Source organism: Eumetopias jubatus, unplaced genomic scaffold (genome assembly GCF_037043125.1).
Source record: "Eumetopias jubatus isolate StellerSeaLion01/CBP00866 unplaced genomic scaffold, mEumJub1_p1.0 scaffold_8, whole genome shotgun sequence".
Classification (NCBI taxonomy): Eukaryota; Metazoa; Chordata; class Mammalia; order Carnivora; family Otariidae; genus Eumetopias; species Eumetopias jubatus.
The window spans coordinates 104,832,651-104,854,521 of NW_028274814.1; the positions used below are offsets into that span (position 1 = coordinate 104,832,651).

General features: G+C 40.0%; 1 protein-coding gene across 1 annotated transcript in view; it reads right to left on the minus strand.

Annotated features, from left to right (window-relative positions):
* LIN7A (lin-7 cell polarity scaffold A) overlaps positions 1–16,483 on the minus strand; it is a 117,337-nt gene extending 100,854 nt beyond the window's left edge. Inside the window, exon 1 of the mRNA XM_028105483.2 lies at positions 16,402–16,483. Within this exon, the coding sequence (XP_027961284.1) occupies positions 16,402–16,483 (82 nt within the window). The remainder of the gene's footprint in view (positions 1–16,401) is intronic.
* Positions 16,484–21,871: the final 5,388 nt, after the last annotated feature.

The window sequence follows — 21,871 nt, forward strand, 5'->3', positions numbered from 1 at the left end:
TCCAGATACTCAGGTCAGAGGCCTGATCATCATCCCCTGCTTTGTTTCTCTCATACACTATATTCAATCTTTCATCAAATCCTGTGGGCTAAATGTTCCGAATGTATCCAGAGGTTGACCACCTATCACTGCTTTCCCTATTAACTCCCCAAGTCCCAAACACCATCATCTCTGATCTGGATTTTTTAAATTACTTTCTAACTAATCTCCCTGGAGACTTTTTACCCTCTGTGGTCAACATAGCAGAGAGCCCATTCAAACTAAAATCCCTCCTGTGGCTTTAATATCTTAGGAGCGAAAACCGAAACCCTTAAAATAGCAAACCTCAGCCTCAGCCAGTCCGTGGGCACAGTGGCCTCCCTCCAGTGCTTGGCTCATCTCCACGAAAACCTCCATGCCCTCTTCCAGGAGGCAGCCAATGTAGCGGGGCCCTCAGCAGCCACAGTTGTGGGGACTGGACTCTGTGGGGCCCTCCCTCCCGCAACCTCCCCAGCAGCACGGAAAGGAGCTGGGTACTGACCTTTTGCTGAGTTGGCTGGGCTAGACCCAGTCAGTCCCCAGGCTGTGACCACGGGTCTGCACCTCAAACAAGGGGGCACCACCACGGCCATGCCCAGACCTTGGGAATGGGATCTCTTAAGTGGAGCGAACCCCATCTGAGGCTTGAGGAAAGGAGTTCCTAGGCCCACCAGCTTTGTGGAGGGCTGGTCCTGGGGTCCCCTAGAATCACTGGTGGACACCCAGCTCCCAGCCCAGACCCCACATCCTGAATCGGCCTGTGCCGCCCAGCGCCATCTTGTTGCTGGTCCTGGGGCTGCTGTACCTTCAGCCCCTGGTGCTCCTTTGAACCATCTGTGAGACCAGAAGCCGCACCATGCCCCTTTTCCCTGCACCATGCCCAGCCCACCCAGTGGTAACTGTAATAACTAAAACGACATCCCTTCTAAAAAAAAAAAGTCCCTCTCTGACTTCATCTCCTACCCTTTCCCTTGTTCACTCTGCTCTAATCACATGGGCCTCATTGCGGTCCCACAATACTTTTAGAACATTCGCCCCTCAAGGCATTTACCCTTGCTCTTTCCTCTGACTGGTTCACTTTTCCCTACTTAACCTCAGGGCCAATGCCTCATTCACTTACAGATTCTCTTTAAAAACATCTAATGCACGAGGACCTCCCTGGTCCCCTATGTAAATGAGCCACCCCCACTTCCTTGGCTCTCTCATCCCCCTAAGCTTGCTTCCTGGTTCCTCCCACTACTTGTAATTAAATGAAGTACTATGTATTTACTGGTTTACTTAGGTCTCGCCTGCCCTCCCCACCCCAACCGCACTGGAATATAAACTTCACGAGAGTTCAGACGGTCTGTTGTGTTTGCTACTGCATTCCCAGGGCCTAGGCCAGGGGTTGGGTCATCGCAGGCACTCAAAAACTACTTGTTGAGTGAACGATTGAGTAACGTTACAAAAGGGCATTATAAGGTGCTGTGGAAGAATTAAACAGGGATCTAAACTAGGCTGAGAGAACAAGAAAAGATTTCTTGCAGAATCTGAAACCTGAACGTGGACAAATAGAGGAGTTTGCCAGGAAAAGGGGAAGAAGAGGTTGGGAAGAGCTTTCCCACAAAGACAACAGCATTTCCAAGACCTTGAGTTTATCTGTTCATTCAACAACTATTTATTAAACACCTGCAATGTACCAGACTGTGTTCCAGGCATTTGGGACCTAAGGAGTAAAAGGGAGAGGTCATACACAAATAAATATTTGGCATATGCTCAATTAATAAAATTAAGAACATATAAAACATATTAAGAAGGTTGGACAATGGGAAATCACTGAAGAGTTTAATGCAAGCGATGACATGACCAGATTAATATCTCGAAAATCAAAACCAAACATAAGTCTCACCCCCCAGTTCCTGGCTTGTTTAATATTTAACCCACAATATCTTCCTTTCAGGTTCCCCAGTAATTTCTAATATAAGCCTATAACATCAGATAAAGTGAAAATGTAAGTGAATACATAAAAATGGTCTTATAAATTTAAGTTTTCAAATTCTTCAGAACTTTAATATAATTGAATATGTCATTTAAAAAAACCTTTCAACATTCTTTTCTCATATTTTTCAATAATGTTTTTCAAATGTACCTATTAATTTTTCAGTGTCAGGTTATCTCCTTATAGTTTCCATTCTTTTAAAATACATTTTTAAAGTAATTATAAATATGCTTATTTTATAGTCTCTTTCTGATTTTTTCCACATCAAGTTGTTTTCGTTTTACAGATATACCTTCTCTATGAATTTCTGTTCCCTCTGCCGGAAATGCAGGGTTCATTCACTCACTGATCTGTTATGAATACTGACTCAGTCCAAGGTTCTAGCTCCTTCTCATAGATTTCTAATGTTTAATTGTGAGCCCGCCTTTGGCAGGGATTATTTATTTGTTCTATGAGAAACCAGTGTAGCTAGATGTTTCTTAAGAGTACTGTCTTTCATTTTACTTCTTTTGTTTGTTCTAGCCTAGCAATCATTTTATGTAAATTTCTTGAGAGAACATTTCCTGAACCAACTCTGTGGCATATATTTAGATTCCAAGCTAATTAATGAAGTTTAAGGTATGCGTATAGAGCATATCTAACACCTCACCCCTAGTTCCTGCTTTGCCCCCAACCATGGGGCTAATTTCTAAGTCTGGAACCACTTGACATGTCTTTCTTCCCCCTCCCTCAACTTCTACCAAGATGTCATTCCAGCCTTCACTTCCCTTTTCATTTCTGGCACCTGGAGATTATGCTTTCTCACTTGCAATCTAAGCTATAGATAGTTTTTTCAATTGTTAGATTTTATCTGGCACATCTTGATGTTTGTAATGGGAGAGGTTCTGTGTTAGCTCAGTCTACCATATTACAGAGTCACTCAAATTAGTCTCTAAATTGGATTTTAATATGAAATATGAGTAACAACGTAAAGACAGTCTGCCTAACCAGATAGTTGCTCAGATGTGCAAATCAGTACCGAAAATTAACTAAGCTGTAAAAATGCTTTCAAAGCCTGTCTTCCCAACTGGGAACACAATTCCTTACTCAAGTAGGTTAGTAGGAATTACAGCTCACAAAGATTGAGTTAACCTGGCAAAACAGTAGTAACAAAGGGTACAGACACTCCTCCAAGCAGAGAGGGGGAGTGAGCACAGGCAAATACTCACAGGCTTTTTTCCACAAACTTTTACTGGGAACTCATAAGAAAGAATGGACCAAGACAGGACAAGAAGTGAAGACACATTACAACAGGAAGATGGTGAAAGAAAAAATCTCTACCACAAGGGAGAGGGAGGAGGCAGGAAACTCCTAGTCCCAGGATCCTATGCCAATACTATTAGAAATTTCCTACCTCGAGAGAAGGTGCAGTGAACTCCTACATAAGACCTTCCAAGGATGAAAGCATAGTTTTTAGTCTCTAGACCAAAGAGAGGCAGGATCACTGAGAAAGCCCCATCCTTGAGACTCCGGCACAGGGCCTTCCTGAGACTGAGGCTGGGCCAGGACAATAGAGAAAGCCCTGTGTCCCCCGGGCCAGACTAATATCAAGTAACAAGCAACAACAGTCTACCCTTGGGGGAAGGCAGAGAGCAAGGAGAGAGAACCAGCTGGGACACAGGTACACAAGCAAGACTGAAAGCTGAGGGGAAAGACCCTCAAATGGTTAAACTGAAGATAAATATAAAAGATATGTTCTCTCCTCTATTTTTCTAATGCTCTAAAAGCAGAGGTCAGCAAGCATTTTCTGTAAAGAGTCAGACAGTAAATAGTGTGGGCTTTCCAGACCAAATGGTCTGTCGCAACTCCTCGACTCTCAATGCCTTTGTAGCTGGAGAATAGCCGTGCACAGTATGTAAATGAATGATCATGGCTGTGTTCCAATCAAACTTTACTTATGGACACTGAAATTTGAATTTAATAGAATTTTCTTCTGTCAAAATATTCTTCTCTGGTGTTTTCTAACCATTTAAAAACGTAAAAAAAAAAAATCTTAGCTCACAGACTAAATTTGATTTGGGGGCTATGGCTTGCGACCCCTGGTTTGTAGCAATGAAGTACGGGTTTCTGGCATAGGTACAGCTAGCACAAAAATGGGAAGAAGCAATTTGAAGTGTATTGTTTGAAGGACAACCGTGCTAAATTAAAGACATATACTATCAACCCTAGGGCTACCACCACAGACAAAAAAAGAAAGATAATAGTAAGATAAGCAAAGGCCTACATCAATAATAGAGCAGGAAAGTATTATTTGAATATAAAACAATTGATTAGTTAGAGCTCCTTCATATTTGGAAAACACGCAATTTACAAATAGAAAATCTCCACTTGGAAAATATCCCGGAGAAACTTTTAAGAAAAGAATAATTAAATATATTTTCTTTTCAAGCTCTGAAAATAATGGAGACCAATGCAAGAGAAGCAGCTTTGAAAACTTGTTAGTACATGTAAAGCAGAGATTTCTAAACCCAGAGAGGGGAGAAAATGAAAGTAAGCAGGAAATTAGACATACCTTAATGTGTATCTACGCACAGCAAATCTTGCCTGTAGCTAATTTGTTCAACTATTTAAGACAGAGGACTGCTGAGGCCAAGATCATGTGATGATTGCCACACTGTCTTAGCTTAGATGGCTATAACCAAATACCATCGACTAGGTGGCTTAAAAAAACAGGCATTTATTTCTCACAGTTCTGGAGGCTGGGAGGTTCACAGCGCCCGCTGATTCCCTGATCCCGTTCCTTCAGCTCACTTCCTGGCTTGCAGCTTCTGCCTTCTGCATGTGTATACTCACCTGGTGAGAGAGTATTCTGGTCTCTTCTTAGAAGGGCATTAATCTCAACATGGGGCCCCCACCTTCATGACCTCACCTGAATCTAATTACCTCCCAAAAGTCCAAATATATCATTTTGGGGGTCGGGACTTCAACATATAAATGGGAAGGGGAGAGACACGTTCAGTCCAGAACATATGCCCATCTTAATATTCTGCTATTCACAGTTATCATTTGAATGCCAAATTGGCAATACTGGGAACGTGGGTGACATCAGAAGAAATGAATGTCTACATGATCCAGAATACTTCATTTATCCAGAGGCACGTATCTGTCAACCTCAACTAGCTACAGTAGGTCTGAGAAGCTGGAGTGATGCAGAATTTCCCTTTGGGCCATCCAAGTAAGTATCTCATCATTCCTTCAGTAATGTGCATTAAGTTTTACTGCCTTATTTATCTTCCACAATTCCTTCACAAAAATTCCCTTTTCTAGAGAACAAACACTGTTTCTAGAGAACAAAGAAAGAAAGTAAATGAATCCTATACTTTTAGGTTAAAAATTAGTAAGTTTGGGGCCTAAAGGAGTAAACTTCAGTTATCTGTAAGTTTTACTTAGGTGGAACATCTCCTCCACACTTAATGCTAGACAAATGCAGCGTTACTTGGGCCACTGAAATCCGTATGAAAACCTCAACGCATGTATTTTAATAATAATGGGTAAGCAGAGTGTGTTTAATAATAATGGGTAAGCAGAGTATGTCTTCAAGACATTGAAAGCTAATTTTGAACAAAATTATCTCTGTGTGCCTGAAATTTGAGTTCTGCCACATTCCCAAATCCTTCTCACTAATCCCACTTAGAGGCAAAGACTGTAAGGAAAGGGGATTCGGGATGCTATTATCACTCCCTTATGAGAGCCTGTGAAAATTCTAGGTCTATAAAGAAGTTTTGGCTGTGCAGTACAGAGCACTGAAAGGTATCTGAATGCCACAGTCATTATCTTTTGGTTCACCGGCACAGCATGGGAAGGAACAGAATATTGCTAGTACTTTCTTGTGACTCTACCTACAGGGATTCTCTCTTCGGTACTAAGAAATTAATAATGAGCACAACCATTTATTAAACCTGCTTTTTTAGAATAATTGTGGTAGACTCTTAAAAATACATCACTTAAATTAATCTTTAGCAACATTAGTATACATTCCTTTTGTAAGCATTGGACAAAGTCATTTCTCTCAGCATAACATGCATTCCTGGTGTGCCTTCCGTCTGTCTGTCTGTCTGTCTTTTGAAGACTTTGCAAGCACCTCTGCATCCTTTGTCCCTTACTAGTTCAAATTCCTCAAAGCTTGCTACAGTCCCCATCACAGACCTATGCACTTGCCCTCTGGGTAGCATAGTAATTAAGCTGAAGGCCTCAGGAATCAACCAGCCTGAGCCTCAATCACTTTATTTAGCCTCTTTATGCCTCAATTCCCACATCTTCAAAATACTAATAGCATCTGCCTCGAAGTCTTGTTTCGAGGACTAATTGAAATGAAACACGAAGAGATCTAAGCAAAATGCCTGGCTATATAGTAGTACATGTAATGTAATGCAGTGTAATGTAGTAAATGCTCAATGCGTGAGCCATTGTTATAATAGTTAAACTCTCTTACCATAAACTATCTGCTTAATGTCTATCTTCCCTAGACTGCAAGCTCTACCTCTGGCCCTTGACTTGGTACCAGGCACAAAGCAGACTCATTCACTTTTCCTTGAATGGCTAAGAGAGGGAAGAATTGAAGGAATGAATCACCATACAAAGTGTCATTATTCCTGTATTAAGAATGAAAGAAAGAAAGTGTGAACAGAATAAGAAATATCTTAAGCTTCCACAGATAGTAAGTGGCAGAACTGCAATTCAAATCCCCATCTGTCAAAACCTGAAGCTGGTACACTTTTCATTTATTGCACTGGGAAAAACGCATGCCCTGGGGAGAAGAGGTGGAGAATAATCAATCAGGATTGAGCACTTATATGGACCTAGCAGTGTTTTGAGCACTTGCGTATGTTTTTCCAGTTCATTTTTAAAGCAACCTCAAGAGGTAGAGAGATATTATTTTCAATTTTACAGATGAAAACTAAAATACAGAGAAGGTAGCAACAGGCCAAGTTGACATAGCAAGGGCGAGGGAGGAATAGGTATGACTTGAACCCAGCCATCTGGATCCGGAGCTCTTACTCCTGACTGGCATATATATGCCTCTCCCTGTTCTGTGATGCTTAACAATGAAATAGCACTACAAAGGAGTAAAAAAAAAAAAAAAAAAAAAAAAGTTGCTCTTGGCTATATTTTCCCCAGTCAACAATTTAGTACACTTTTGATAGCTGCATACAAATAAAATAAAATAAAAACAATGAACATCTACATAAACTCTAATCCCTATCCTAAACTTTTACTGAATCCTAAAGTCGCTCTGTAGCTTTTCTAATCTGTTATTCAACTTTTGCCTGTACATTTCCAGTAATCCAGTAGTAAGATGTTCACTAATTCCTGGAAGGCACCCATTTGAATTTTGAGCTGAATAAATGTATAAAATTTTTTTCCTAAGTAAAAATCTGTCATCTTGTGTCATCTGCTCACCTACCTAGTCTTACTCCCTTCACATGCAACATGTGAAGACCAACCAGTAATTTATTCAGCACATATCTGAGCACTTTATCTTTCAGGCACTGTGATAGGTAATGCGAACACAAACATGAATGTAAATAACCTAATTTTGTTAGGATGACAGCAGTGTAAAAAAAAAAAAAAGTCAGTCTTGTGTGCTAAGTACTCTAATAGAATTATGGGGAAAAAAAGTGTTATTCAAGCATCAAGAAAAAAGTGATTTGGGGAGAGTGGGTTGGCAAATGAAGCATGTATACAGGAAACTTTTGGTTTTGACCTCCAGGCATCTCTAAATGCATCTTGCTTCTAGAGAATACCAAAATAAATAGTCTCTGCTTCTTAGTATAGCCTGAAGACAAGAAATATTATCTGTCTCTGCCCCTGGGAGTAGGGTGGGAGTATAGAACTTCCACAACTCAAGGAAGAAATAATTATCATTGTTGAGTGGTTACTAGGATGACCTGTTCTAAGTACTTCATACATATCAGCTCATATAATGTATGTTTGTGAAGTCAGTGCTATTTTTGTCATTTGCCATTTTACAGATAAGAAAATGGAGATTCAAAAGTGTCTAGGAACTTTGGAAGTTGCAGAGCTGGTAAATGGAAAAGCTAGGATTCAAAACCAGGGAGGCTGACTCCGGAATGCATCTTTGCCATTTAATACACCTCTATTCCAGCCCAGGACTGAATCATGATGACGGGGCCTCTCTGAGGTTTTCAAGGTGGCTGAGTGGAGTCGGTGGGGCAGTATTCACTGGACAGTATGACCAAGAGCAGTAAATAGCGAGGGCTGGCTCCTTTTACCTGGTGAATGAATGAATGAATACTTTATTCATTGCCCCTAAATTCTGTCTCTTATGCTGTAACCTGCCATTCAAGCCAGGTATAATTTTAGAATACTGATATAGTTTCTTTAATCATTTGCAACCCCACCTAGTTCTATATCATCTATTCATATCTTCCACGACTCTCATCCAAAGTATCAGTAACCATGGTGAGTAGGACAGAGAACCAAACTGCCTTGGAGTAGTGTTTCAACCACTAGAAATCCAAGAGTATGATCATCCATTTCACATATTTCTACATTTTCCACAAGGCTTCTCTAAAAGTTAGGATGTCATAAGCATAGTATGGATAGCACACCCCTGAAATTTGACAAGATCTATTCTTAGTGATCTCATGTAGGCTCTGTGTGATCACCACTTTCTTTTATAAATAAGCACCAAAATCCCATTCTTCTATTGATATTCTTAGATTTTTCTGTCAGCAAGGAAAAACAAATAGATTGAACTACAGTTTCCTAAAACACTTTTCTCACCTTTTTGGAATCAAGGATATTTGCCTATCAGCAATTACTGCTCTTCTCCAATTTTCCTCAAAAGATCACTTTCAAGAGTCTCTCAGCCATATTTTCCCAATTCCCTCATTACTATTAAATAAACTCAGCTGGGATTTAATGGTTTTCTCCCCCATCTAAACTGGGGGATTAACTTGTATTGCTGTTTTGTGATTCCCTTCATTCTAGCCTTTTTTGGTTAAAGATAATTCTTTCATAGAAAAAAAAAAAACAGATTTTATACTGAAATATCATAACTATCACCACACTGGCCAAGTAAACAAAAATAGCAGAACTAGTTGGACTTGAAATAGCTACGGTGTTTCTAGGAGAAATTGCCATCAGTTTAAAGAAGGAGCTACAGTTTTCTGTCCAAGATAAATAACTATCTGAGTATAACTTATCAAGTAAGTCTTAATTCAACACAATTTTTTTCAAGTAGTGTTTGGGCATATTTATTTTTTTATTAGACCAGTCTTCAAATTCAGCTAGCACATAATGTTAGTAAAAATCATAAAACAACTTGTCTACCACCTAGCCCAGAAGTAAATCATTGATGTAATCAATATGACTTTTAAAGTGTGTTCCCACTTGCCAACACAGAGTGATTTCAAATTAAATCCATTTTAACTTGCTTATCAGGACACAGCTTCATCATTCATCCTTTTGTAGTTTAAAAAAAAAAGGGGGAATGAAGCAGCGTAGCTTATTTGTGTGTGTGTGTGTGTGTGTGTGTGTGTGGAGGAAATTCTGTTAGACCCCTCCACACACAAACACACATACGCGCACACACACACACACACACACACACACACAAAACAACTTTTTTTAAAAACCTTTTCAATTGTATTTTGGCATTAGCTTGCATGGTTCAAATAACAAGTTAAAATAGCAGGTGGATGTGAACGATGAAAGTAGGCCATGATATCAACAGCAGCACGTCACACCCTTTCTTGGCCCTGGAGAGCATACCACTTTTAGGAGTCTGCTACACATACACAGACACACAGAAGCAAAGTGATAAAGTGAGGTAGCCACCTGTTTCACATTATTATGGGTTGGAAGGCTTTTTTTGTTTTAAGCACTACAAATGTGTCCATGAGAGGTAGTTGAGCTAAGTCAATATCATTCATTCATTCAATCAGCAAATATTAGGAGTGTGCCAACTCTGTGCCAGACAATGGGTTGAGCTCTAACTAAACAAGTCCAGCACCTTGATCTGATGAAGGCTGTATCCTAATAGAGTGATATCAAGACTAAGATAAGAATTCTCTCCAAGAGGTATTGGCTTTGCACCTGTAATAGCATCCCTAATACCCAGTATACAGCTTCCCATTTGATACTATTCACTCAATGTTTCCTTTTCCTTACTAGTCCTAGTTAAGCCCTAGTTGTGATCCCCGAGGAAGCACTCCAAAAGCAAAAACACTAATTTCATAAATGACTGGAGCACACCAAATATATCTCAGGGCTTGAATAGCTAGTGCACCAAACTAGAAGGTATACACCAGATTTATTTTTCTTTTTCTGGAAGCTCTATCATTAACGCTTTGATTTCTTTTCAATTTTAAAACTGTACATATAACTCCCATTAAATGCAAAAATACCTTTTTTTAATAATCAAAAGATTTCTAAAATTTGGGTCCTTCGTATTGCAACTTTTCATTATCAAAGAAAAAGAGAAGATGGCTGTGGCATGATTCTGACTCCTGGAAAATGTTCTGTAACTATATAGTGTGGAATGAAAGACACAAATATTGATTTGTCAAAAAAACTCAATAAAAAAATATATTTTTTAATGTGTAGTGAAGCTCACAGAAAACATGAGAAATTAAGCAAGCACTTAATGTTTGTAGACGAAAACATACCTGGCTGCTGCTGTGAGAAGGTTTTAGGACAAGAGCCATAAGACAGAGTCAATCCCTCTTTTCCTTCCTCCCCCATCTGACCATCAGGGCATACATGTGTGAAACAACAGAAGAACTAACTTAATTTTTGTTTTCCTTCTTCCTCAATCGCTCCTCATGTTAAAAGAAATAGAAAGGAGAGAGAGGAGGGACAAGCCCCTTTGGACTGTGAGCAAAAGCAATTTTCAGGCAAATACAGATTTTATAAAAACTGGCGAATACAGTTGATTAGAAAGCTATAGGCTGCCCAAGGCCTGAATTGGGAGATACATAAAGTAATAAACTCTGCATGCCTTGAAAAGTGAAGAGAGAAGAAAGAAAAATTTTATTGTATCACAAATTCCATGAAAAGTGTGGCACCCATGGGATTTTCATTTGCATTCAATTTTGCACCCATGTTTTTTTTCCATAAAGTTATAATCCACAAAATAAAAGCTATTGTTTTCATATTAGAATTCTTTTTTTTTTAAGATTTTGTTTATTTATTTGACAGAGAGAGACACAGCGAGAGAGGGAACACAAGCAGGGGGAGTGGGAGAGGGAGAAGCAGGCTGAGGGTTGTGGGTTATTGTTAAGCTGTTATATTAGAATTCTTAAAGGACTAAAAGTTTTATTTTATTAAAAGGGAAAACACAGCAATATTGAAAACAATAAGATATTGTTTAATCAATATCTTAGATTACTACTCTTATCAGAAACCAAGAAATCAAGATTTCTATTTATACTTGTGTGACTTATCCAAGTTGCATCTAACTCACAGAAACATTAGATGACTGATACCAATGTTTGATTTTACATAGGCACCTAATATAGATTGTAAAATATTGATCATGTCATCAACAAAGTCTCAAATGTTTAAAATGATACAATTTTAATTACTCCTAGAAATTGTTTTATTTATCCATATTTTCCAAGACCTGGTTTTGTGTTATTTTGTTTATAAGCCTTGATTTAAAAAAAAAAAAAGCAATTCGGATTAAAGTTACAGAGAACTAAAATTTTGAAGAATTTGGTTGTATTATCTTTTCTGACCTTGAGATGGAAAGTGAAGGAGAGTTGGAGCTACTGTATTTAAGCGCGTAAATCCATGAAGTCTTGAATGTAGTGAAGTATTCCTATGTCCTTTGTTATGAAAGTGTTAAGTATCACGGATTGCATCCTGCTTTGTTCTCTTGAGTTTAGCTGAAGGTCATTCCCTGTTTTAGAGATTATAGTCGGGGCAAACTAACCTCTGGTGTAGGGAAGAATTGCTATATCATTTTAAATTCTGGCGGAGAAGACTCCACACTAATCTCCTTATCAGCCTCTTCCCTCTGCCACAAGGGTAAATTACAGGTACTACTTTCTACAACACTGTCTAATATAAAATATTAGACTAAAAATGACTATATCTCATATTATGACCACTTGGGTTCAACATGTAGATTTATGCATAGTGACATGTAAATTACAGTGCTCAGTATGTCTTTGAAAATCTAATTATATGATATTTTATCCTAGCAATAAGAAGAAAAAACTGATCTATCGATTTTCTTGGTATACTTAAAACCAAATTTCTATCCTAGGATGCATATTTGGAGTGTTACTATTTCTTGGTAATTTTTCTTTTCGATCATTTGTTTGTATTAACGGGATGGTAGCCAAGTTGCACACATACAAGTTACTTTTATGTGTATTCCTCCCTTTATCCAGAATGCTGTTCCTAAAAGTTGTATTAATACATCAGAACTCAGTTTAAATTTTGCTTTCTCATGGACCATTCCTTGACCAATACCATTTAAATAGGTCCTTCCCCATTCTTTTCCATCCTCACAACACTTTTATTGTCTTCATAGTACTTCATGTTTTCAACCAATCTGAAATCCTCATCATAACTTACATCATCTGACCCCTGGCCACCAACTTCACACATTCACTTTTCATCACTCTTCCCTGTGTTCTCGTTTTCACGTGGACCTTCCTTGATGTTCCCAGGATGCATAGGTGACACCCTTCTCTAGAGGGCATTCCCCCAGATATATATATATATAAAATCTTGTGTGTCTATACATATATGTACACATATATATGATATATACATTCAGGGAATGAATATTTATTGAATGAGTGAATTATTTGTGTATATATGTGTGCATATGTGTGTGTATGGATTAACCTCTCTCTCCCCATGGGCTCTAACTGCCACGGAGACTAGAATTATGTCTGTTTAGTTCACCACTCTGTTTAGCCAGTTAGCCTTTCCACAGTAGGGTCTGGCTTAGACCAGGCACTCAATGAATAAGTGAAGAATCCAGACAACTGGGACCAGAGTGAACAGGGGCCTGCTCCGGCCATAGCCATCGAGAGACCTGCACGGGGTTAATATGAAGCCTTAATGGCAGGTGGAAAAGAGTTTGGAATAGGCACAGAGCAGTGAAAACCTTAAGTCCCTCTGTTCATCTTTTCAGGGCCCAGCCTGATCCTGACAAAGGCTCCCTTCCCAAACAAGATCCAAGAAGCTGGTGCAGACTTCTGAGCTTATTACTTTCAGATAATATCTTCTGAATTCTGGGAGGAGTAAATCTTAATTCCAATCCACAGGTTTGATTTCTTTGCTTAAAACCTTTGCCCTTAAGATTCTAGATAAATCGGTTTATGGTGCCAAAGGGCATCAAACAAGAAGATTTAAATTTTAGCACAAAATCTCCCACTAACTAGTAGAGTAACCTTGAAAATACTTATAGCTTCTTCAACGTTTTTCATTTGAAAAGGAAAGATGCTAGAAAAAATCAAATTATGGATTTATGCATTCAGGTTTGCTGAGATGCCTTTGGGAGGCTTTGTCAAGCATCTTCTTTCCTTCTTCTTTGCCTATTTGCCCCAACCCCTCTTGGTTACTAATCACAGCTTCTGTGAGCTATGGTTACTGACAGGACTCTGTCAAGCACATAGGGGGAAAGAAAGGTTAAGAACCACTGGCCTGTGTTCTTCCTGCCATCTTTCCCAGAGCCAAAATGTCGTGAATCTATGTACTGGACCTTGGTTCACGACTGACTCCCTATCTTTTAACATTGCTTAAATTACTGCAGTCCTTAGTTCACATTAATTTTTGATCTTCTCCTGTGAGTCAGGAACTACGGCAGGCACTGAGAATATGAAAATGAATTTAGAAATGGTCTCTTCCCTCAAGGGGCACCATTCAATAAGGAGATAGATGCAACAGCATGTGAGAAATGCTTTGATGGGGCCAAATCAGTGGGGGTGACCTCTGGGCACAACAAAGGGCACCCAAACAACATGGGAGAAGGCCTAATCTGGAAAATCTATCAGTAGATGACCCAGAAACTGAGTTCTAATTTCAACTAATTGAATTATAGACTGTTAAAGTTGCACAGTGTCAGAATCATCTAATCCAAATTCCTTACAGAGCACAGAGGAAAACTGATGCCCAAAGATACTAACCAAGCCATACAAAGTGAGTGTCACAGTTGTAAGCAGATAGGACCCAGATATGTATTATCGGGCTGCCTTTTTAAACAGACTTGTATTTTTTTTGTAGGAACATTTTCAGAACCCTTTCTTCCATTGATTTAGAGATGCAATTAATCAATTAATTAATCATGTTTTAATAAGGTAGAGGGAAAAATATTTACACACACTGACTTCATGTACAGCAATGGTGTCAATAACTCATCATCCATAAATTACAGACTTTGCAGTTAGCTGCTGGTTAATTTATTCAGTTACATCCAGTCTCATTTTGCCTCTTGAGCTACTTACTAAATGGGCCTAATCACACTGGAAAGGACAGGTACAGTCTGGCTGCAAACAAGAACAAACTTTAAGAACATATTTACGTCTGATTGCACTTCCTCTCTACAACTGAGTCAGGAATCTCAGGGCTAAAGTAAAATCCAAAAAGTGAAATATTTTTGGTAGTCCTAATATATAAAATTGCTCAGGTAGGCAATTTTCTTGGAGTTTGTTTTTTCTCCCAATGTAGTCATTTTACTTGGGATATTTAAAGGCTGATTTAGTCATGGGACAATATAAGAGCTCATTACATTAAAACAGAAATTCGTGGGAAATCCATAATTTCTAATAGCTTGCCATCTGTTTGGCTCTTAGTGGCAATGGATTTATCCTGCTTAGTGTAGATGATGATACTGGGGTGAAATCATGGATTATACCTGGATTTCTGAGCTCTTTACTGTTATTAATTTAGTAGCTTGCAAATCAACATTTCCCAACATAAAATTATTACTTTTTTCTTTCTTTTTTCTTTTTGTTTTTTTGTTTTTATTTTTCAACTCTTACCCCAAGTAAGATTGCTATGGGCACTCCATAATATCTGTTCTGGAGCCAACAGATTGTGTTAAAGTCATCCACAATCCCTCCAAATTAAAACCCCACTGAGTTCACTGGCTTTTGCGTTGTACTCGTATCAGGATGCTCTTTTGCTTTGCCCCCACAGTCCAGTTTAATCCGCTAGGAAGAATATTTTTAGAGGCACATCGGGCTAAATCATCTTCGACTGAGCACACCATTTCCAAATGGCCGCCCAGGGTCCTAAACCAAGCTGCTGCGGACGGGGACGAGCAGGTGTCCTCCGCTGCGGCGTCGTGGGACGCCAGCGCCCGCATAACTAGACGTCGGAAGCCAGAAAGGAAACCTGAACACGCAGGGACAGGTATAACCTCGTACGCGCACTCCAGAGAGGCCCCCCAGAGCACTGGAGGATTCTAGCCTTAGGCTTGGTGAGGTCCTGGGAGGAAGCAAACACTGCTTCCCCATTCAAGTCAAAGAGCAGGACGCACAGGGTCGCGGGTCAGAAGTTGCATTTCAAAGGCAACCTGCGCTGCGTCCCAGCGCTTTCCGCAGCCCGGGCACCGCGCTGGCACCGGGCTGGGGAGAGAACGAACAAGGCTGGCTGGGGCAGGAGAAACTGAGTTGCCACCACCGGAGCGCTGCAGGCGGCGGGGGCAGAGGAGACCCCGACCGCCTTCGGAGCACGAAGCCGGGGAGAGTCGGGCTCCGCTGCAGCGACGCTGCGCCCCCAACCCGGGCACTGCTGCCCGTGCTCCGCGTTGCCCTTTCGGCCGAGGGCAGCTCCTCGCCGCTGCAGCCGGGCCGCCGTGCGCCCCGGCACAGGCCACCCCGGGGTGCGCGTCCTCCGCCCCCGGGCGGCCGCCTAAGCACCCGCAGCCCGACCGACCTTCGTCCTCCGGCTCCCGGACAAACTTCCTCCCTCCTGGGCCCCCGGGCCGCGCAGGCTGGCAGGCGGCTCCCTCGCCAGGCTTCCCCGGTCTCCGGCTGCAGGCGCCCTCGCCCGGCACGGCGAGCTTCCTCCCTGCCCCTCTCCAGCCCCGAGCCCCGGGCGCCTACCGGTCCCTGCGCCTCCGCTCCAACAAAGCCGGCGGCCGGGAGGCGACCGGGCGAGGGGCTGGGAGTGGCAGCGGGGGCGCCAGAGCCCGGCGAAGGCATCCCTGGGCCGGGTGAGCGCAGCGTGCAGGGGCAGTGGGGACGTGGCGGGCAGAGAAAGGGGAAGAAAGTATCCTGCTCTCGGCGCGAACGCCTTCTACGCTCGTTTTCGCTCGCCCTCGCTCACCCTGCTGCCTCTGCCCGAGCGCGTCCGGCTGTCCCGGTGGGAGTTGGCAGGGGCAGAGGGGAAGGCAGAGGGGACGCAGCGGCCTGGCGGGCGAGCCGCTCCCTTACCTCTGTCCAGAGTGAGCGGCTGGACCACTGTCAATGTCGCCATGTCTGCCGTGGGAGCCGAAGTGACGCTCGGCTTCAGCATCAGCAACCGCTTGTAGTGAGAAAAAGAGGAGGAGATTGGGGGCGGGGGTGGAGAGGGAAGATGGAAAGGAGGGGGAGGAGGGGGGAAGGAGGGAAGGTGGTGGTGGTGGAGGAGAAGAAAGCTAGGGTGGGTTGGCAGCCAGATGGAGACGCAACTGTTCCGCGGCGGGCGGACCTTCAGCTGCGTCGTGAAGCTGAGCAGGTAGCGGAGAGCGGCTGCATCGCCGGCTCCGGGCAGGAAGGCTCTGCCCTAGAACTTTGCTATCCACCCCAAGGAGCGCTGGATGGGTGCAGCCAGTGTGTTGCTCTCTTTCAACTTTCCACTCGAATAAAATGCTGAGTGTACGTGCGTCTCTCGGGAAGGGAGAAGATTGAAAGGGGATGGGGGGAAGGAGGGAGGGGGGAAGACGGATTTTTTTCAGATTAAGAGAAATTGTCAACTCAGTAATCCCATCCCTTAGAGAGAAAACGCTTCTAGTTCAGAAATGTTAGGATTTCATTATAGTTGCTGTTAATTTCTGTTGAAGTTTTTTTGGAATGTTGAGGTATAACAGTATACAGGATAACTGACTTAAGGCCAGGGTTCCATCACTAGGTCTCCATTAAGGACCTGAGTGTATTGCCTAGAAAATAATTTACCTTAAACACAAACTTCTTAAAAATGGCTTTGAATTAAAAAAAAATATGCACAAAGAAAAATTTTTTTTATCACTCTGTTTGAAAAACACGCACCTAGCACTTTTTGGGTTGGTTTTTAGCCAGTGGTTACTGAGAGTTGCCACTTACTGATTAATTAACATGTGTGACAGGAAATACCCTAGGAGTGTTACATGCCATGTGCCATGTGCCTGAACTCCCTCACTTGGGAACTCCCTCACTTGGGAGTTCAGGACACTTCCTGCCTTCATATAGCCTGTGGTCTAGTGGGAGATGATGTTATTAAAAGGATCATTTTAGAGTCAGTTGATCAGGATTCAATGACTAGAACCTCCAAATACCGGCTGTGACCCCTTCCACCCCAACAGATGGCTTTCACTATCCTGCCACTGTAGGGACTTTCATTTCCTGATCAAGAAAATAAGAAGCATATAGAAACCTTCTGTAAGCAGAAAGGTGATGACTGTGGGTTCCGGATTGGAAATGACAAAGCTGCCTCCATCCCCTTCTTTATGACAAAGCAAAGTTGTTTTGGCTAGCAATATACTCTTAAAGGCAGACACAGTTTTACAGCAAAATATTTGCATATGATCTATTTCATTGTCTTCCAGTTACAATGTGGGTGGTTTCTGAAGATCTTTTCCTTCCCATTTTTTACATTTGAAAAAAAAAAAGTAAGATTTCACCAATGATTTGAGCAAGTCAAAGATGACTGGCCATGCACCAAATAGATCCTAAAGATGTACTTAAAATAGTAGTTCACTATGCCTATATTTTCATTTAGTGTTTAAGAACCCTGATCTTGAAATTCAAGTCTTAGTTATGTGCTCTTCAGAAATCACATAATCTCTCACTGATCCCCTTTCCTCATCTGTCAAACAGAGGAATTAATAACCTTCCATTTCACTGAGATTCCGTAAAATGAGAGAATTAATTCTACCCTACAATCTGAGTTTTGTGAGGGTCTGATGATACTGTTCATGTGACTCTGCTTTGAAAACAATGTATACATTTACTCATACAACAAACATACATCATCCCACCTGTACTGTGTGGCAAGCACTATGCTAGGTACTGGCCACGCAAAGATGAAAGAGACAGAGCCCTTTCCCTGGACAGTGGTCAGTCCAGGTGAGGAGACAAAAAATGAGCAAGCTGTGAGAATTCCATGCAGTAAGTGCTCTAAGCAGCATAGAAAGGACAGGAAGAAGCAACAATTTTGGTTGATTATCATTATTCACATCCCCTAAATCAAACAACAGAAAAAAGTTACATTGTACACACTAAACAGCAGAGTGTGTTCTGTGGATTTGCACAAAATATCAAACCTCATTCAATAATTGAGGATGAAAGGAACGTACAAAATCCATTGGTCACTAATGTAGTTCTTTTAACAACATACTTTATTATGAATATGTATTTGAGCAGCTTGATTCATAAGTCTAAAAGCCATAATTGTACTTATTTCAACACAAATCCCAGATTGTGATGTCTAGGAAATTAGGTTTTCTGTCTTTTTGTTTTCTGATGTATCCCCAATACCAAACATTTTAGAGCATGTTTCTAGACTTACACCTTGAGCTCTCTAATTGAAAATTTGCTCTATCATAATCTCTCTGTGTTGACTTTGCAGAGTTTTTGTAAGGATTAAAAGAAAAAGTAAAAGAAAGCACAAATCACCATATATTCATTAGTTTGTTTAGTAGTGGCAAGTTCAGTGCCTTTAGCTTATGTCTATGTAGGTGTAGAAAATTAATAACAAACACTGCATATCTGTTAGAATTTGTTTTTTATGGAAGATGAATAACTTTCCGTGACAGTATTTGTGGGTTCCTACTTTAGACACGCAGAGACATGAGAAAAGTTCCTTACCCTCTTCTTTAGCTTCAGGAAATGTGATCATACTTAGGTCTCATGAATAGTTGCCTCGACCACTACTGTACTAACCATAGTATTCCATCACGGTCAATGTATTTGATCTATTCGTATGTATTTTGCTTTGTTGATTGTGTATTAATCAAGGAATTGTTAAAACACATAATTATACTTTTATCTTAGCTATTTGGTTACACAATCAGTACAATTTTTCATTAAATGATATATAATCATTTAGTTCAGTGGTAACTATATTTTCAATGGAATTCATGAATTCACTAAATACTTATTGAGCACTTAAAACATGCTAGGCTTGGTGCTAGGTTGATTTCTCTCTCCTCTTTGAAACCCAGGAAAGTGGGTATTGTTATCCCATTTTATAGATAAGTAGACAGGATCATAGAGGTTAAGCAACTTGCTTAAGAATAGTGGCACTCAGGCTCAAGAGCCCCTGTGCTTTCCACTAAGAAATACTATACTTCATTTTGTATTGCTGAAGATTTAGGGATTCCAGCATTTTATATTATATATATTTTATATTATATTTATAATGTGTTTGTGTATGTATATAGATAGATTCTTTCTCTCTCTCTCTCTTTTTTTTTTTTTTTGTTATGCTTGAATTATCCTCAAAGAGAGGAATGCATGGAGGAAATTTAGGTCAAAGGAGAAAAGAACTATAATACTGGTTCCATTCTATATCCATATAGGTTAATATTAAAATGACTACTTACTTTGCAATATAAAATCTGTTCTTGCTAAAAAATTCATTCAAAGCTACGTTAAGGTCTGTTTCACTTAATTGAATCTTTTTGAATTATATAACAAAATCAAGAGAAGGTTTGCATAAAGAATTAGTATACCAAGAAAATGAGTGTAGCTAGATAAGTGGGATATAATAAGCGCAGTGTCATATGAGGAAAATAGCACCTGCAGACTGGAATTCTTTCAACCTTAGGTGTTAGAAATTATTTTTGACTGATTCAAAATATCACATTATCTTCCTTAATTTTCACAGCTTTGTCGAAATAACACTAGATTAAGATGAAGTGCCAACCTATACTTTGGAATATAAATGTTTATGTTATTTTTAAAAAATAATCATAAATAATCTTACTATATTCATTTAATCCTTAGATCTGTTTTGATAATTACTTATTTGTTCATTGAACAAATGCTTGATGTACTTACTGTATGCTAGGCAGTGTTCTAGGCCCTGGGGTTTTGCAGCAAACAAGAAAAAGCCCTGTTCTCACTTGACTTATGGTCTGCAGGAGAAAGAAAGACAATAAACAAAGTAATAAACAAGAAAGAGATCAATTAGTGACTAAGTACTGTGCAAAGAATGAATGATTTGATGACTGAACTGGGTCTAGAATAATGTCAGGTTTACAAAAGACAGTGACAGAGAGAAGGGTATTCTGAGAAGCAAGAGAGCAAAGCCAAGGATGGGAGAGCACACATGGTGTGTGTTTGGGTTAAAAAAAAAAAAAAGAAAGACTGTTTAATTTGGAGTAAAAGAAAAACAGGCCAAAGGGGACCTTTGAGAGTCAGGTTGTGAAAGATAATATAATTAACAGAAATGTACTGAACATTTTCATGAGTTACTTTGTGCCCATCATAAATGAAATGTACCAATACAATCCAGGCCAGGAAAAAAATTTTGTGTTGTAGCTTCTACAATAAAAATCACATCAGAATGAAATGAAGAGTTACTAATTCAGAGTTGGATGTTAGAAAATTAAAGATGAAATAAAAATATAAAAATTCAATTCTAATTATTTTTTATTTCTTTTCAAAGAAATAAAAAAGAACTTTGAGAGACAGAAATCTGATATATGAGTAATTATTCCTCAATGGTAGGGTCTTATTTGCATTACTTTACATTACAGTTATCTTGCAAATCCTAAGTATGATAATTAACTTTTTCTCTGATTCTGCAATGGGCAATCGCACATATAATAAGTCCAAAGTCTTTCTGGAACTAGGGTATTTTATTTATGCCTATTTAACTCATTGAATATAAAATGATGTTTTTATTTCATTTTGAAATGAACATTTTTCTATTTTCACAGTTGGAAGTCATGATTGATCTTTTTATAATGAAATTTAAGTTCACAGCTTACAATTTTCTTTTTTTCTTTATTCATCCCAACCTCACATTTACATCATTGACAAAGCCTAAGAGATTTAAGAAAGGCAAGATAAAATGATTTTTAAAAGTGATACTGGACTCCTCTCTCTCTCTCATCGACTCAGGAGATGTTTCCAAATATTTAAAACCCACAACCTTTATTAAAGTTTTAATAAAAAATTATTAGCGTAACATTTTAAAAAATTTAGTATATTCAGTTTCAAGTGGAAAATTATGTGTTTTGCCAACAAACGTTCGATATGTCCTTGCTATATGCCAGGCACTGTTCTATGGCTGGAGAGACCCGGTGGTAATCATGGAAGAAGTCCCTTTACTTACAGCGCTTAGTTTTTATGAAAGGAAACATACAAGGATACTATAAACCAGATCATCTTGGGTAGCGGTAATGGCCACAAACAGTGGTATGCTGAAACCTGTTGACTCTGTTCCCAAGACCCAATTATGTGCACGTTGTCCTGACATCACTTGCGGCGACGTCACGTTAGATTGGCCATAGTGGAAGCATTTACACCCAGCGTATGGGCAAATACTATATATTGAAGTTTTCTTTTTTTCCCCCCCCTCTGGAAGGTCAGTTGTTAAACTTTAACCAACACACCGCAAAATTCACAAAGCAAATAAAATTGGAAGTTGTGATGAAATATGCAGCAGAGGGGAAGGCCACTTTAGAAAGGTCAGAAAATAGGTCACATTGTACTTGAT